Raw genomic sequence first — 18,574 nt, 5'->3', positions numbered from 1 at the left:
TATGTGTATGTTTGAATGCGAGTTAGGGACCTTAGATTGTAAGCTCCTTGAGGGTAGGGACTGATGTGCTCTAAAATATTGTGCTGGTCAAAAAAAAAAATGATATGGTCTTCGATGGGACTGAAATGGCACCATATACTATACTAACATAAACTGTGTGAGCATACCATTATCTTTCTCTGTCTATAGTAGCTGAAACTTTATGCATTGACAAACATCCGTGCTGTCAATGCAGATCTGTATCTTTTCAGGTGACAACACTGAAGAAATTACACTTTGCTACAATGTAAAGTAGTGAGTGTACAGCTTGTATAACAGTGTAAATTAGCTGTCCCCTCAAAATAACTCAACACACAGCCATTAATGTCTAAACCGCTGGCAAAAAAAGTGAGTACACCCCTAAGTGAAAATTTCCAAATTGGGCCTAATTGGCCATTTTCCCCTCTGTGACTCAGTGTTACAAGGTCTCAGGTGTGAATGGGGAGTAGGTGTGTTAAATTTGCTGTTACCCCCTCTCACTTTCTTACTGGTCACTGGAAGTTCAACATGGCAAAGAACTGTGAGGATCTGAAAAAAAAAATTGTTGGACATTTTCACTTAGGGGTGTACTCACTTTTGTTGTCAGTGGTTTAGACATTAATGGCTGTGTGTTGAGTTATTTTAAGGGGACAACACATTTACACTGTTATACAAGCGGTACACTCACTACTTTACATTGTAGCAACGTGTAATTTCTTCAGTGTTGTCACATGAAAAGATATAATAAAATATTTACAAAATTGTGAGGGGGTGTACTCACTTTTGTGAGATATTGTAAGTACATTCCTATCCTTGCCTTTTGTTGCAACCTCTCTGGGGGGGGGGGGGGGGAGTGGTACCTATACATGACTGAATCCATAGCTAATATAAGTTTAAGGCATATCCATGCCAATTCGCCACTGCAAAGAGCTGATATGATCACAGGCTGGCCTGTACATTTAGGGGACATTAAAGAGATCCTGTCATCAACGTAATAAAATTGCAGGTAAAACGCATCTTCTGTGATTACGCACAACGGAAGCCAATCGGCGGAAGCACAGTGCCCGATGTCTGCCGGCACTCGCTGATCGTGAGGCAGAATGAAGATCTGCCTATGTAAACAAAACAGATCACAGTTCTGACAGGAGGAAAAGGATGGATTTTCTGTCCCTACAAGGCAGGGAATAAATGTAATCTCTTTACCTAGTAAAAGCACCATATACAGTGTAATTAAACACACAGGCTAGGCTATAGGTGTGCGCAGCCTATTGCATTAGGGTGTGCACCTCAAACACGCATGCCTTTCTCTGCAGCCTCAGTGGCTTCCTGTTCATTTACAAACTGAAACCCAATTTACTATGCTTCAGTTATGAATGGTCAGTGAGCGAGTGTGTTCATTTAGAAAAGGAAAGGGCTGGTAAATTGTGTTTTTTTTTTTTCTAACCCCCTTTCACTGCTCTCCATCCTTAAATATCCCCCACAGCCTCAGGGAGGAGAGTAGAGGAGGGAAGCCGGCAGGACTGCAGGGCCAACAAGAGGGGAGGGGAAACCTGGGCAGTAGGGGAAATCGCCACAGCACATAGTAATTGGGGTGTGCCCAGGCACACCCCCTGCGCACGCCTATGGGCTAGGCACACAGTTAACTCTTTAGTCGCCCCTGATGTTAACCCCTTCCTAGCCAGTGTCATTGGTACACTGATTTAGCCGAGAATATACACCTAGCTACGCATGCACAGGTTTTTTGTTTTTTTCTGTCTTTGTTCCAGAAACACAAACGGTGAGAGGAAATCCCCCAAAGTGAGGGGCAGGCCCTGCTAAGACAGTATGCACCAGAACAGGTGTCTCTATTGGAAGGTTTCCCCTCACCTTCTCATTCTAGCAAGGATGAATCTGCCCAACGGGGACACACAGCTTCTTTTGGGTGTCGGTCTTTGGCCGTTTTGGTTGGCTTGTACGGCTGATAAGAGTACAGTCATCCCAGCAAACAGAAGACTGAGCAGGCAGGTAGATACATTTTATTGCAGAAGAGACACTGAGACATTGTCTCTAATGTAATAAAAAGCTTGTCTGCTCAGTTTTTTTTACTAATTTAGGCTTTAAAGGAGAAGTGCATCCAAAACCCGTTTGCTGTGGATCACAGTAGTGCAGTTCATTCTGCACTCCTGTGACCCATTTTCAGCTGACAGCAGGCTTAAGCCCGCTGTCAGTTGACATCACAGAGCCGGTCCAGGCTTGGGAAAGATCACGACCATATGGTCGGGATCTGCCCACATGCCTGGACTGGCACCTGACTCAGCCTCTCAGCAAGCCGCTAAAAGCCTGAGGCGACTGCTCCCACCCCTTCCACAGCTCAGTAGCCCATTGAGGGTTGGGGGTTTCAGAGCAGACAGCAGTGACTGACGGAAGCTCTCTGCTCAGGGAGCTCTGAGAACCAAACAATCGGCAGTGTTTGATCGCTCGGTTCTCAATGTTAGAGCTGACGGAGGACAGATTCAGCACCGTCCTTTTAGTTCTGCTTTAAGTGCAAGCTTTCTGAGTAAAGTGTAAATGTAGCAATTACAGGTTTTTATAGCTTTCCAAATAGATCACAGTACTTGCTGACAAGATGATTTTTTTCAAGGTTGAGTTAGGCTGATTTCACATCTATTTTGTCTGTCAAAATGGGGGCTCGGCATATATACAGTGCACCAATTTAAAGGCCAATAACTATGCTTTGTGAGCAATTTTAGTTTGCACACCTTATAACCATAAGATACAGACCAACCAGTTTTATCGTATATGCTGCTCTTTCCTCAGCTCATCAAGACCGAAGATTTGGATCCTCAGCACAATTACCTTTTGGGATTTCACCCTCATGGCGTCTTAGTCGCTGGAGCTTTTGGAAATTTCTGCACAAACTACACTGGGTTTAAGGAGCTTTTCCCAGGCCTGACTCCTCACCTGCACATCCTTCCCTTCTGGTTCCGCTGCCCCTTCTTCCGAGAGTACGCCATGTCTGTTGGTCAGTAAAAGGATCTTTTCTACATTGAAAAAATATATGTTTTGCATGTTTTTCGGTCAGGTTTTTTTGAATTGATGGTGCAGTATGCATGGGTAGATAATGGTCTCCTTGGCTTTCTTTTACTATACTATTCTACTATGTTCACCAATTATAATATAGATCAGAGGCCTCCAAACTTTCTAAGCAAAGAGCCTTCAGACTTTAGGGGGCTGGACTGTGACCAGTGGGAGCAGAAAATGCCCTGGCATCAGTGGACATAATTTGTGCCCCATCATTGAATTGCATGGATGGAAAATAGTTTCCCATTGATGCTCTCAGTTGATGGAGTAGTCCCCCAAGAGCCAGATAAAGGCAAGCGCCACAGTTTGGAGACCACTGCTATAGAATATAACTCATTGATGTGTTTTTAGAAGCGTCAAATGTTTTTTCTGCTAAAACTCTGCTGCTCCTGCATGCACTGGCTGAGTTTTTTTTTTCCTGCCTCTAAACTCTAGGCTAACATTTTAAGGGCGTTTTTTAGAGGCAGAAAAAAAAAACGCCAGATGCACCTAGGAGCAGCTGAAAAATCTTCCATTGTGCATGAGGCCTTAAATTCCTTTAACGCTCACCAATTTAAAGTTAACTGTAAAATTAGGGACCTAGCATTATTACTCTCACTCTGGCGTCCAAGGATAAATATTTACATACACTTGTGTTCTCTACTTTTGCATTCATAGGTGTGAACTTGGGGTGACGGGGGACTTTCATTTTAATTTTTTTTAACATTTAAATGTTATTGTGATCCCAAAGGGGACTCTGCTCCAGCCAATCAAACCCAGACTGTACTTGATCTGCAGTGCACCGAGCTGTTCAGCCAGGATTTTGACAGCTCTGGAAATACTCGGTAATGCTGAGAGTCCCTCCACGTTCATAGTCAGCAGCAGAACATCCATTATGCGATTCACTTGCATGTACAAATGTAAGGTCTATCAATTTGAACTCTGTAAGCAGACTTTTCAAAACAAAGGGAAAGCCCTGAAAATTGTTAAAAGGTACTTTAAAACTCCACCTGGCAAGTCAAAAGGAGAATGCAGATTATTAAAATACAATATTGTGTGTGTGTGTGTGTGTAATATATATATATATATATATATATATATATATATATATATATATATATATATATATATATATATATATATATATATATATATATATATATATATATATATATATATATATATATATATATATATATAAATTATTATAAAGTCTCTAAACTACTAACTTAAAGGAGTTTAACCCCTTTCCGCCACCGCTCCCAGCCTTTTAACAGGATCTAAATACTAGGAGGCAGAGGTGGACTTTGAGATCTTCTGACCACTGTGATTGGCTGTGACAGTAGTCATGTAATTGGAAGTTACCGGTCGCAGGTATGTATCAAGAGCTGTCTGTGACAACTTAATGGGATCACAGGCATCATGCATTCAGAAACAAACATGCATAGAGAAAGAAAAGAACCGACAGCAATATATTTCATAGGAATATTTATTTTTTAATAATGCATAATCATTATATATATATATATATATATATATATATATATATATATATATATATAATATATATATTATATATATATATATAATTTTTTTTTTTTTTATCCATTCAAATAATATACCATTACTCATATTCCATGAATGCATATAATTCAATAAATTATATCTCCATAACCATCCTAAGCCCAGCCACTGAGACTCAAGCTGATTTATCATGAAACTTTCTTAATTCTCCCAATCGACAGAAGGGGGGCCCACAGCCACCCTTCTGTCCACACCACCCCAAACCACGGCCAACTCTATGCATGTTTGGAGATCTGCATTAAAGATATCTAGACCTATGTTTGACAGGTGTACCCCATCGTTCCTATATAAACCTTTTGATCCCCCCCCCCCCCCTTCCAGCTCTGAATGCCTAAATGACATACCCAAACCAGGGGACCTTCTCCAATGGCCTGGAAATCATAGACTCTAACCAGCGAAGGCGCGGAATTATTTCCGAAAAAACAAAAACCGTATGTGGAGAGGCCAACTTCAAAAAATTAAACGTATCCTTCATACTTCTGACTAAATCTTATGTTTTTTAACTTCCCAATATCGTTACCACCAACGTGTAATATCAATATATCAGGGGGGTCATAAATTGCATATAACCTACCTAGTTCAAAAATCAAATCATCCCATAACATCCCCCTACGTCCATACCAATGATTACGGAAAGCTAAGGGATCCAGGCCCAAATTCTCAGAATAAATTCTATCCGCTGCTCTCTTCTGCGCCCAAAAAATAAATGAATGACCTACAATCCAAACTGAACGTTGATGACCTGAAATAAATTAAACCATTAATAAGGACGAATGTATAATTTAAAAGCATTTGACTTCCATCTTCCAATCTTTTTAACAGTACTCTCTTCAAGTCCAATCCTAGCGGCTTCCGTGGCCGCTCCGATTCGAAAAGAATGAGATGTTATCTTAACATGACTTAAATGAATATGTAAACCACATTTCTTTGGTACTGATGCAAATTGGTAAATGGATGTTGGAGAGCCATCCTTATGAATAAACAATAAGCCGGGAACAGGCGGGCGAATTTGTAGATACTCCTGAAGATTAGCCACTGGGCAAATATTCTCTACACTATATTTCTTCAATGACACCCACGTCCCTATCCTAACAAATCTGTTTTACTATACTTTAGAAACCGTTTCAAACGATCCTCAAGAATTAACACATCGGACAATAAAATTCCCGAGATGTCATTCTTAGGCCTCGTACACACGACCGAACATGTTTGCTGAAACTGGTCCGCGGACCAGTTTCCGTGGACATGTTTGGTCGTCTGTACAGATTCCCGGCCGAGCGGACAGGTTTCCAGCGGACAAATGTTTCTTAGCATGCTAAGAAACATGTCCGCTGGAAGCCTGTCCGTCGGACATGTTCAGTCGTCTGTATGACTCACCGGACATGTCCGCTCGGCCGAAAGCCCTCGCATGCGTCGAAGTGATTCGATGCATGCGTGGAAGCATTGACCTTCCAGGGTCGCGCACGTCATCGTCGCGGCCACGTCACCGCGTATCCTGTCCGCGGGGAATTTGGTCTGATGGTGTGTTCAGCCATCAGACCAAATGATCCCAGCGGACATGTCCGATGAAAACGGTCCGCGGACCGTTTTCATCGGACAGATCCGGTCGTGTGTACAAGGCCTAAGAGGCAGGACGCAACTCGGAGATTCTAAAGGCACCAAAAAATGCAATAGTAAACATAGATTTAAACAATGTAGCTTCATATGCAGAAAAACATATTACTGAAGTTACCCCGCAAATCTGAGATAAGATAGCCGAGGTAACAGGTGACCTAACTTCCTTCCTAAAAGTACCTTTTCTATACCCCTTCATAACTTGCCTAACTGCAAAAAAGCTGGCAAGGCGGCAGATTGTAAAGGCGCAAGAAAAAGGAAATCCCAGATAGTGTTTTACTGATGTGGGACCATGAGTACTGTTTCTGAATCCGAGAATTGAGAAATAATACCAGTTCTTCTGAATGATCTGATACAGACAACCGAAGGGATACTAAAAAGGCTGACCATAGCAACCATGAAGAAGTGTAGCTCTTCCAGGTAGAAAAGGCTACTGAATTTTGAATGTTCTGTAAAATCAAATTAGATCCCATAATTGGGAAGGACAAATCACCCCCACCGGATCTGCCCTTGGAAGTAACTCGAAAAACCGGTCCATCTGTAGGCGAGAGAGAGCATCAGCAATAACATTACTTTTTTTATCAGGGATGTATTTAGCTTTCAGCCAGATGTTCCATTTTAAACAAAGAAAAACTAAATGACGTAAATAGGACACCACTGCAGGGGATTTTGATGGAAGACTATTTACTGCAAAAGACACGCCTTTGTTATCGGCACTTACCTTATATTAGCGAATAAATGTCCCCAGATTTCCAAAGCTACAATTAGAGGAAACAATTCAAGTAGTGCTATGTTTTTGCAGAAACCATGGAGGACCCACCTATTAGGCCAGGTAGCAGTGCACCAATGGTTTCCCCAAACAGCCCCAAAACCAACTGAGCCTGCTGCATCAGTCTCAAGATGTAACTCGCTGTCAAGAATAAAATCCTGCTGCCACATAGTTTTGCCATTAAAGTTCTCCAAAAATTGCTTGTTTGATGTCGGATTTTAGTCTAATATGTGCTGATGGGCTTTTCAAACCCGACATGGCGTAGTATAGTCTTCTGGAGAAGACCCTACCCATAGGTAATACTCTTGTTGCGAATGCCAATTGGCCAAAAAGGCATTGCATTTCCTTCAGCGTCACTTTACTCCTTCTAAAGAATAATTTTAACGACTGGGATAGTTTATAAATCTTGTCTGGTAACCTGAATTCCATAGCGACTGAATCTAGAGTTATACCTAAAAATTTAATGGAAGTTGTAGGAAAAACGGTTTTATCTTCTGACAAAGAAATCCCAAACTGCTTGCATACCAATTGGAATGAGGACAAAAGATGAGAGCAATGGCCAGAGCCTCCTTGACCCAAAAATTTAAAATCATCTAAATAATGGATGAGATATTTGGAACCTGATACCATACTCGCCATCTATTCCAAAAAGGTTGAGAATGCTTCAAAATAAAAACAGGAACATGAGCAGCCCATAGGTAATGCATTGTCAAAATAAAACTGTTTCTCAAAACAAATGCCCAGAGAATTAAAGCAATTTGGGTTCAAAGAAAGTAACCGAAAAGCCGTTTGAATATCTGCTTTAGACATCAATGCATCCTTTCCTAAGTAACAAAGTTTATCGATTGCTGAATCAAATGATGATAATGACACGGATACAGCATTGGAGTCAATCTGATCATTTAATGAGCTGCCAAATGGAAATGATAAGTGATGAATCAAACGGAATTCATGTGGCTCTTTTTTGGGAACTAAACCCAAAGGAGAAATTCTGAAGTTTAAAAAAGGTGGATGGTGAAAAGTACCTTCCATTCTACCAGCTTTTACTTCTTTCATCAATTTTGATTTTACCAATAGCGGTGCTTCTCTAACAGATTTCAAGTTTTCAACCACAGTGCAACCATTACCTTGAAAGCTTGGTACATGGAAACCCTCTGAGAAACCCTCAACTAGCAGAGAAGCCATCCGCTGGTTTGGGTAGATATGTAACCATGGGAACATGTTTGGGAGTATCACTGGTGTAGCTGCTTTTTGGAAATCCTTTTGGGTGTGCTTGTAGTTTACGAAAGCACTTAGAAATAGGGTGGTTCCCTGAGCAGAATGCACATTCATGCTTGTATTTACAAGCATTCAACCACTTACATTGCGTGTCAATGAAAGCAAAGCATAAGCCTTTCTTATAACCACTACTGGGAGGCGCCTGTGGCGCTGCAGGTGCGTTTGAACGAGAAAATGGCTGTTTTGGAGGCAAAAATAAATTCAGCCAAAGACCAACATTATTGGACCCCCACTGTAATGACAGCTGAACTGCTAATTTTTGCCTAAAAGCCTCATCGTATAGTAACCAAGATAAGCCACTAAAGCTCCAGTAGGCTTCTAAAATTATATCAATGTGTTGAAACAAAAGCAGACTTTTTTTCAGGAAATTTCTCACAAAGTATGCTGGAGTAGATGACAAATGCCTGTAACCAACTATAAAATGTTTTAATTATGGGCTTACGATCGTCTGACTTCTCATCCCTCCTGTCATACTTTGAAGATTCTCTAGAACAGTTGTTTTCACAACCTGGGGGTCGGGACCCTCTCGGGGGTCAAAAGATTATTTGCCAGGGGGTCACCGAATCCTGGGCTGTTCCTGAAGCCCACACCACTCTCCCAGCCTTTTTGGGGCCCCCAAGCAGGGCTATCACTAGAGCCTGTGGCCGCCTGGCTGTTCCTGTAGCCCGCAGCTGCCCACTCAGCCTCTTCACAGACACCCATTCAGTTCGCGGCATGGCTGGGGGGCAGAGACTAGAGGTCAGCTGACTGGTGAGGAATGTGAAGTGGGAGGGGCTGAAGGAGACCCTTTCTCCTGATTTCGGCATAGGTGTCACTGCTACGAGACACCACAAAATCGGAGACACAGTGAGCAACACTACCTGTGATTAGAGTTGCCATTAAAAGGACTCGGGTAGTGCTAAATGTCTGTGGGTTAGGGGCACAAATTACTTGTCTTGCCTTGGGTGCTGACAACCTACGCTACGAAAATAATTTTACTGTTAGGGGTCCCCATAACTTGGGAAATGTTATCAAGGGGTCACAGCACTAGAAGGTTGAGAACCACTGCTCTAGAAGGAGGAAGAATTGTGCATAAATCAATATTTTTTTTTTTTCCAAATCCTCTCTTTAATGCTTAGAGATAAATGAAACCCTAATGGTGACAGAAAACATGGCATGCATTCTTTAGAACTTTTATCTGATATATTCCTAACAATGTCACTATCGCCTTCCTTTGATACAGTAAAAGGAGCTTGAGACATAGATTTTTGGTCAGCTGAGACCGCCGACCAACCCTTGACTAACCATTTCATTAGATAAAGTAGACAATTGAGAACCTATTCAAGGTGTGTTTTTTTTTTTTTTTTTTTGTTTTTTTTTTAACATACATTTTTCAAAGAAATGGGGTAATGCACAGCATAAATTGCACTAAATATACAAACATAGTATACAAAAGCTGGAAGACTGCAGTGACATCTGAAGACCCATAATGGAAATGTATTGTAAAAGTAGAATTAAGCCGTATATGATAATGACAAGCGGGAAGGTTGCAGTAGACCTCCAGATGTTGCAGCAGACCTCCAGATGCTTAGTGCTCTATCAACCCTATTGCCATGTGTACATGTAGATATACACCTTGCTTAAATTGGACAAGGGTATAGATGGGGGTGAGCTCAACCCTAGACATGGTACGATAAGACATCTCAAGCAGGTTGTATCAGTTGGGCTGTGGGACTGGGGCTTATCCCTCTACAGAAGAGTAAAAAAAAGAAAAAGAAAATGGGGGAAGGGTAATGATTGAAGTTTGATGTGCAGTTTCTATGTTGTTCACAGGTCTAGTGTCAGCTTCTAAGAAGAGTGTGACGCATGTCCTGAGCAAACCGCAAGGTGGAAATGCTGCAGTCGTAGTGGTTGGAGGAGCTGAGGAGTCATTGGATGCTCATCCTGGAAATCTAACTCTCCATATCCTGAATAGGAAAGGATTCATCAAAGTGGCATTGAAGAGAGGGTGGGTTTCTTGATGATTGGTAATTTAACCTGTGAATACTGGTATCATGTAATCGATTCTTGTGCTACTCTGAATTCAGTACTGTTTAAAGGAGAAGTCCAGCCTGAGATTTTTAGGTTGGGCTTCTCCTCTGGGTCACGAGTGCAATTCATTTTGCACTCCTGTGACCCGTTTTCAGCGGAGAGCGGTCTGAAGTCCGCTCTCCGCTGACGTCCCTGCCACCAGTTGGGGCAGCGCGTCATTGTGACTTACAAGTCAGGATCCGCCAGCTGCCCTGATTGATGGCAGTCTCAGCGAGCCGTTGAGATAGCCTCTCCCCGCCCCTCCACGGCTCAGCGCTCCAATGAGCATGGAGAAGCAGAGAGGAAAGACGCTGACAGTCGGCAGAGCAGAGATGCCGAAGGACAGAAGGAGCATCGGTCTGATGCTCCATCCACCGAGGTAAGTATGAATCTTAAAAAAAATACTCTGTATGTATGTGGAATTCACATCTAAAGGAGTTATTACACAATTCTTAGCTGTTCTATGATTTAAGCCTCTGAGGCAGCCAACTTGGAGGAAATAATGCACTAAAAAATGGAAGAGCAAGATTGTAAAAATGCATTTCAGAATTCGGCCATCGTGCGGCAAGTATAATGCTCATATCTGTCCACGTGTTTGTGGACAGGTAACCTGTACAAATTGGTGACAATATGACAGGAGCCACAGTCCATCACTATAGGCATGTAATAATAATGACGTCACCCGCTGCTACACAGTCCCATGTTGTCATGATATGCTGTTTTTGGGCCTAGACTATGGAACGCTTTACCAACCAGCATTCGGTTGGAGGAGAACCACTTGACGTTCAGGAGAAAGATCAAGACTCATCTCTTTTGATACCAAAGGAGACAGGAACAACAAGCGCTAAGAGGCGATTAAGTTCGCATGTGCTGCGCTATATACGTTTTCATTCATTTGTTCGGCTGATATGTGAGTAGCCTGCTATATTTTAATGATCGTTTTACCTCAAACGGAGAGCACTTAGAATTTCCTTTATCTTTTCCACTTACCTGCAATGTCTGCTGAGGGTAAGGGGGATTGATTTCTGTGGAGTCCTTATTGGAAGACTTACTTTGTGGCATCATACCTGGGTTCTGTCTGCTTTGCATGACTTCCTGGTGATTCAGGGGTCCATGCCGGGAGGTGAGAGTACCTAGAGAGACTTATGGTGGAAGGATTGTTTTAACACTGGTGGATTACTTTACTTGACACATGCTTAATAATTTACAATTTATATATATTTTTTTATTGGATATTGATTTGCACAATTATCACCAATAGGCTATTATTGCGCTGCACTTTTCTTTGTATATGACTTGCAGCTTGCATACGAGGGGGTTGTTTGGTTGCTATTTATATTATATATTTTTGCGCTGATTGCACTTCTTTTGCTTTATGCAATAGTATGTTGAAGAGTTGCATGTGGTTAGAGACGGGTGATCGGCCTTAGTACACAGATTACCAATGTGCAGTTACCTTGTTACAGGATTTGAAAGCCATGACCCTTGTCAGCCTGTCATTGACTTGTACAGGCTTCCAGGCCATGGCTGCCGGCAAACACCTGGGCCCCTGGCTGCAGATATCTGCAATATGCCTGCCACGCCATGTATGATTTGGACATGTGAATGGGAGGTAACTACGAATTTGGGACAGAATGTGCTGAAATGGCGAATTTGACATAAACCAGGAGGGACATCCAAATGTCTGCTCAGTGAGCACAAATCAATATATGTGCCCAGTGTCTCCAAACTATTGTGAAGCCATAGTAAACCGTAGAGACTACAAGAAAGGGGGAACAAAAGGGTTTTAAATCAATAGAACTGCCCAAAGTATGCCCTTTTTTATATTAAAACACCAGGGATTTGAAATCCAGTTAAGGGCACAATACCAAAATAATAGGCAACATATCTCACTGCTTACAAAATAAATATAGGAAGAATAGAGCCCCTGGAAAACGAGAGCTTCAGTAATGTGTGACCGTAATTTTTTTTTTTTTTAAGCCCTTCAGCAGTAACCAAATGACCAATGCCCAGCATGTGGCTCTTCCTTTTTAGATGGAGAAAATTATAAATCATAAATAAATAAGGATTTGTAAAATGTGTTAAACAACCACTATAACAATCTGTATGTTTCCTTTTTTGTTTTTATGATTTATTTTTTTATTTATTGACCCCTTCGCACCAAGCGTACGCACATATGCGTCCTCGGCTTTCGAGAGTTATACCAGGATGATGCCCGCAGCTGCAGGCATCATCCCGCCACCGTTGTTTAGAGCCAGCGGTTGGCTTTCCAGGCATAACAACCGCTGCAGCTAAAAAACACTTGGTTTGTTATCCCAGAGGAGCAGGAGGGGACACCCCCCTCCCACCTCTCTGACCGGGCCTCCCGTCCCACTGGGAGACCTGATCCGCGATCCGGCACTTCCAGCGCCTACTGATAGACTAGAACGAAGCCGTAAACTGCTTCATTCCAGTCTTCTGAATGTAAACACGGAAGCGACGTCGCAGCGTCACTTGCCAATGGCGCCTGATTTAAAAAAAATATACAGTATTCAGAATCGCCGTTTTCAGCGATCTGAATACTTTGAAGTATAAAGGAGGGATTTGGGGTCTTTTAGACCCCCGATCCCTCCATAAAGAGTACCGGTCACCACCTATTACTGTCACAAGAGATGTTTACATTCCTTTTGACAGCAATAAAAGTGATCAAGATTTTTTTTTTTTTTTTAAAACGCAATATAATAACATAAAAATAAAATGAATAAGAAAAAAAATTATTTAAAGCGCCCCTGTTCCCGCGAGCTTGCACAGCAAAGAAAGCGCATACGGAAGTTGTACCCGCATTTGTAAACAGTGTTTCAATCACACATGTGAGGTATCACCGTGATCGTCGGAGTGCGAGCAATAATTCTAGCACTAGACCTCTGTAACTCTAACCTGGTAACCGTAAATTAATAAATAAAGCATTGCCTATGGAGATTTTTAGGGACCGTAGTTTGTCGCCATTCCATGAGTGCGTGCAAATATAAAGCGTGACATGTTTGTTATCTATTTACTCGGCATAACATCATCTTTCACATTATACAAAAAAATTGGGCTAACTTTACTTCTTGTTTTTTTTAAATTCATGAAAGTGTATTTTTTCCCAAAAGGTGGGGTTAAAACACCGCTGCACAATTACCCTGTGACATAAAATATTGCAACTATCGCCATTTTATTCTCTAGATTCTCTGCTAAAAAATATATATAATATTTTGGGGTTCTACGTGATTTTCTAGCAAAAAAATATGGATTTTAACTTGTAAACGCCAAATGTCAGAAATGGGCTTTGTCATGAAAGGGTTTTAGAGACCATTTGTTGTCAGTCATGCAGCCAATCTCTATATTCGGGTCCTTGGGTATTGCCATCCTTATTTTTTTCAGAGAAATCCTCACTTCCTGGTCTTCTGTCTGTAACTACACGCAGTAATGCAAGGCTTCAAAAGTGGGAGGTGTGCCTTTGTCTGGCCCTTGGGACACAAGTCCTCTCACGGACACTAACAATGGGGCAATCATTTCTGCATTGACACCGACGGGGCATTAATCATCCCACGGACACAAACGATGGGGCACTATTCATTCCTCTAATACCAAATATGGGACATTGTTTAATCCCACTGATGCCAGGGCATGTTCTACTCCCAATGACCATGGTCTAGCCCCCTTAAAGTCTGAAGCACAGTAAACTGGCCCTTTGTTTAGAAAGTTTGAAGACCCCTGCTGTAGAGCAAACGCTGAAACTTAAAAAGTGAATCTGTAAATACTGGAATTTGGTTGTACTTTTGAAATATGTATGCTAAGATAAAAGTCGATGTAATTTTGCAATCTAATGTATAATATTCAGGGATTTATTTTTATTTTTTATGAGCTGGCACTTGTTAATTTTTAAATACTTTCTTCTTACAGAGCCCATTTGGTGCCGGTATTCTCTTTTGGTGAGAATGAATTGTTTCTTCAGGTGCCCAACCCTAAAGGGTCTGTGCTGCGGAATATACAAGAGAAGCTACAGAAGACACTGGGCTTTGCTGTACCTTTATTTCATGCCCGTGGCATCTTCCAGTATAGCTTTGGACTAATGCCATATAGAATGCCCATCCACACTATTGGTAAGTTGTAAGGATTGAACAAACAAATTCTATCAAATTGGAGAAGATCACTGCCATCCTCATGTGTTCTCATTACCAACAGGGCTTTTTTTCAGGGGGAACTAGGTGTAACTCGGTTCCACCACCTCTGACCCCTTGGTGTCTGCTCACCACAATCACTTGTAAACACAGAAGTCTGGTTTCTGTGTTTACAAGTGACGGCTCTGCACTCTGTGTGTAATGCAATCCTGGTATTTAATGGCCCTTTAACCACTTAAGCCCCGGACGATTTTGCAGCTAAATGCCCAGGCCAGGTTTTGCGATTCGGCACTGCGTCGCTTTAACAGACAATTGCGCGGTCGTGCGACGTGGCTCCCAAACAAAATTGGCGTCCTTTTTTCCCCACAAATAGAGCTTTCTTTTGGTGGTATTTGATCACCTCTGCGGTTTTTATTTTTTGCGCTATAAACAAAAATAGAGCGACAATTTTGAAAAAAAATCAATATTTTTTAGTTTTTGCTATAATAAATATCCCCCAAAAACATATATAACATTATTTTTTTTTCCTCAGTTTTTAGGCCGATACGTATTCTTCTACCTATTTTTGGTAAAAAAATCGCAATAAGCGTTTATCGGTTGGTTTGCGCCAAATTTATAGCGTTTACAAAATAGGGGATAGTTTTATTGCATTTTTTATTTTTTTACTACTAATGGCGGCGATCAGCGTTTTTTTTTTGTGACTGCGACATTATGGCGGACACTTCGGACAATTTTTACACATTTTTGGGACCATTGTCATTTTCACAGCAAAAAATGCATTTAAATTGCATTGTTTATTGTGAAAATGACAGTTGCAGTTTGGGAGTTAACCACAGGGGGGTGCTGTAGGAGTTAGGGTTCACCTAGTGTGTGTTTACAACTGTAGGGGGGTGTGGCTGTAGGTCTGACGTCATCGATCGAGTCTCCCTATAAAAAGGATCACTCGATCGATGCAGCCGCCACAGTGAAGCACGGGGAAGCCGTGTTTACATACGGCTCTCCCCGTTCTTCAGCTCCAGGGAGCAATCGCGAGGGGGCGGCTAGAAACGAATAGCCGCGCCCTCGTCCCGGATCGCTCCCCGCGGGTTACTGACTGCCGCATGTACCGGGGGGGGGGTCCCGATCCGACCCGCGGAAAGGCGGGGACGTACATGTACGCCCATATGCCTGTACGTGCCATTCTGTGGACGTATATGTACATGCCGCGGGCGTTAACCGGTTAAGATCCTCCTACTGTTAATGAAATTTGACAGACCACACCTACTATTTGATGTGATTTGGAGGGTGTGTGTGGGTGGAGGGGTTTTGGGGGGTCGTGGTTGAGTTCCAGCACATATTGTTTTGAGGGGAAAAAAACCTTGATTACCAATATGTAGGGAATGGAATAGGTAGACAGAAGTGTTGTGGGGCAGCTCATCGGCTGCCTTTAGAAAAATTAATTCTGAGTGCCAGAATGCCAGAACAATTTTCTTCTGCCACATTAGCCATGGCATCAGGGCCTCTCAGTGGTGTCTCAAACAAAACCTCCCATGATCTCCCGAATACAAAGTGTTATTTTATGGTGAAATTGAAGAGATACATGTAGAAGCTGTCTGCCAACTTCTCTTTTCTGTAGCAAGATTATCAAATGTTGTTGTTGTTGTTTCTTGGAGGTGGGTTTCAGGCTGAGCAGGGCCTACTTTAACATGGTACATACTTTGCTTTGTGTAAGTGCCTTCCCTTTCTTTACGCTTGAACACTATTCCCGTTTTCAAGACCTTGGGAGTACCAATCTGACTTGTGTTCTCCCAGGTACCACCCCAGCCTGGGTTGACTGACTGCTCATATCGGAAAGGTCTGATGATGTCATCTTTAAAGCAGTCTTTAGCTGACTGCTGGGACCCGCCATGATCCCTTCATGGTTGTTAGTGATGCAAGTGTAGTAAAATACTTATATTTTCTCCTTAGAGAAGGGAAAGGATGCTGCCTGCTTGTACGGTGTAAATTTGCACACTCGGGTAACGTCGGTCAGATTAAGACCCCTTTCACACTGAGGAGTTTTTCAGGCGGTACAGCGCTAAAAATAGCGCTGCTATACCACCTGAAAAACTCCTGCCCAGCAACCTCAATGTGAAAGCCAGAGGGCTTTCACACTGAGGCGATGCGCTGACAGGAGAGAAAACCTCCTGTCAGCTGCTCTTTTCCATTTTAAACAATGGGAAACCGCGGCAATACCGCCCGAAATGCGCCTCTGCAGAGGCGCATTGCGGGCGGTATTAACCCTTTATCTGCCGCTAGCGGGGGTTAATACCGCACTGCTAGCGGCCGAATCCCGCAGCAAATTCGGCGCTATACTGCCACCGCGGCTCCCGCCCCAGTGTGAAAGGGGCCTTACAGCTGATGGCGAGAAGCGCCTATTGTAGCCCCCCCAATGGAATCTCCAATTGGCCAGAAATGCATGGCCTGATAAAAGCCTTGCTCAAGACAGCATCTAAAACTGTGTCTCCAAACCCTTTTTTATTTATTTTTTCAGTTTTGGCTTGAGCAGGGAATAGTTGGAACCCATTATGTTTTTTTAATTGCATACTGTTTAATGGATATAACATGGATGGGAATCGCCTCTTTAGGGTGATATTTTGTTCCATGAGGTGGAGTATGAATGATTGGTAAAAAGTGGAGTGTATCTGAAGGTTGTTATTTTGTTTTTACAGTAGGCAAGCCCATCCCAGTGAAACAAACCTCAAACCCCACTCAGGAAGAGATCGACGAGCTTCATCAGATCTACCTCAAGTCCCTCCAGGAACTGTTTGAGGAGAACAAGGCAAAGTATGGTATCCCTGAGCATAAATCCCTGATCGTTACATGACCTTCACTACGCGGCTCTTTTATAGGACTGGAACTAATACAAAAAGACCTGTGGTACAAAACATTAATACCAGAGTGGTAAACGCGACACATTGGCTTATTATTCACACAATATCTGTACATTTTTGTTTTCGCACAGTGTAATGCTTCATACCTGCACATTTAATTCTCCAAGAAAAATATAAAAATGCTCCATAGTTCACAAAGCACTCACATATGTCTCTTATCTTCTGCATCAGAAATGTAAATTGCCTTGCTGGCTGAATGAGCATAATGGGGTGTAAAGTTCTATGACTGGATTTGTCAGTGTGTGTTCTATTATACACTGTATGTTAGGGTTATTTTATTTACCCATCACTATAGAAATAAATGAATATATAAGAACTGGTGTTTTATTTTCTGTTTAGTTGTATTGTACCATGAATGCCTACAGGTGGCAGCAAAACCAATGGCAAAAAATATTTATATCAAATTTACATTATTGTATAAAATATTCCTAGATTCTTTAAAAATATAGAAGTACATTGTATGCAGATTCTGTCAAAGTAAAATCCCAGGAACAATCTACATATCATTTCTGTCCAAATCAGAGGACTTATTTCAGACTTCATCAATAAAACAACAAATAGAGCAGCAATAACGCACATTCAATCACAGCCAACCATTCGTATTTATTTTTATCTGACTATGGTAAAATTTTAAGCAATTTGTATTGGTGGATAAAAATTTGACTATATACTAAAAGCCTTTGTGTATTACAAACACTATTCGAAAAAATGTTAGTCTAAAAATAATAATTAGTTAAGACATTAAATGATAGTATTTAGTAGGGTTGTCCCGATACCGATACCAGTATCGGTATCGGGACCGATACCGAGTATTTGCGGGAGTACTCTTACTCGCGCAAATAACCCTGATACCTAAATAGAATACTTTCCCCCCCCCCACCGCTGCCGCCGCATCGAAAGCCGCCGCATCGCACCGCCACATCGCAAGTCGCCGCATGGGTTAAACGGCGTGCGGGAACATCACAGCTTTCATTTGAATAGCTGTAGTGTTCCCGCGCGTATAGACACTCCCCCTTGCTCGGGATTGGATGGGTGATCGTGATCTGTCCAATTCCGAGCAAGGGGGAGTGTCTATACGCGCGGGCAAAACAGCTATTCAAATGAATGCTGTGATTTTCTCCATGCGGCGGGGGCGGCTTTCGGCGGCAAAGGTATGGGGGAAATGGCTG

General features: G+C 42.2%; 1 protein-coding gene across 1 annotated transcript in view; it reads left to right on the top strand.

Annotated features, from left to right (window-relative positions):
- MOGAT1 (monoacylglycerol O-acyltransferase 1) overlaps window positions 1–17,722 on the top strand; it is a 35,831-nt gene extending 18,109 nt beyond the window's left edge. The window contains exons 4-7 of the mRNA XM_040349037.1: window positions 2,815–3,019; window positions 10,115–10,289; window positions 14,276–14,475; window positions 17,184–17,722. Coding sequence (XP_040204971.1) covers window positions 2,815–3,019; window positions 10,115–10,289; window positions 14,276–14,475; window positions 17,184–17,338 — 735 coding nt within the window. The 3' untranslated portion in view covers window positions 17,339–17,722. The remainder of the gene's footprint in view (window positions 1–2,814; window positions 3,020–10,114; window positions 10,290–14,275; window positions 14,476–17,183) is intronic.
- The last annotated feature ends 852 nt before the right edge of the window (window positions 17,723–18,574 follow it).

This window comes from Rana temporaria, chromosome 4, assembly GCF_905171775.1.
Source record: "Rana temporaria chromosome 4, aRanTem1.1, whole genome shotgun sequence".
In the NCBI taxonomy this organism is placed as follows: domain Eukaryota; kingdom Metazoa; phylum Chordata; class Amphibia; order Anura; family Ranidae; genus Rana; species Rana temporaria.
This window is presented reverse-complemented; position numbering and strand designations above follow the sequence as displayed.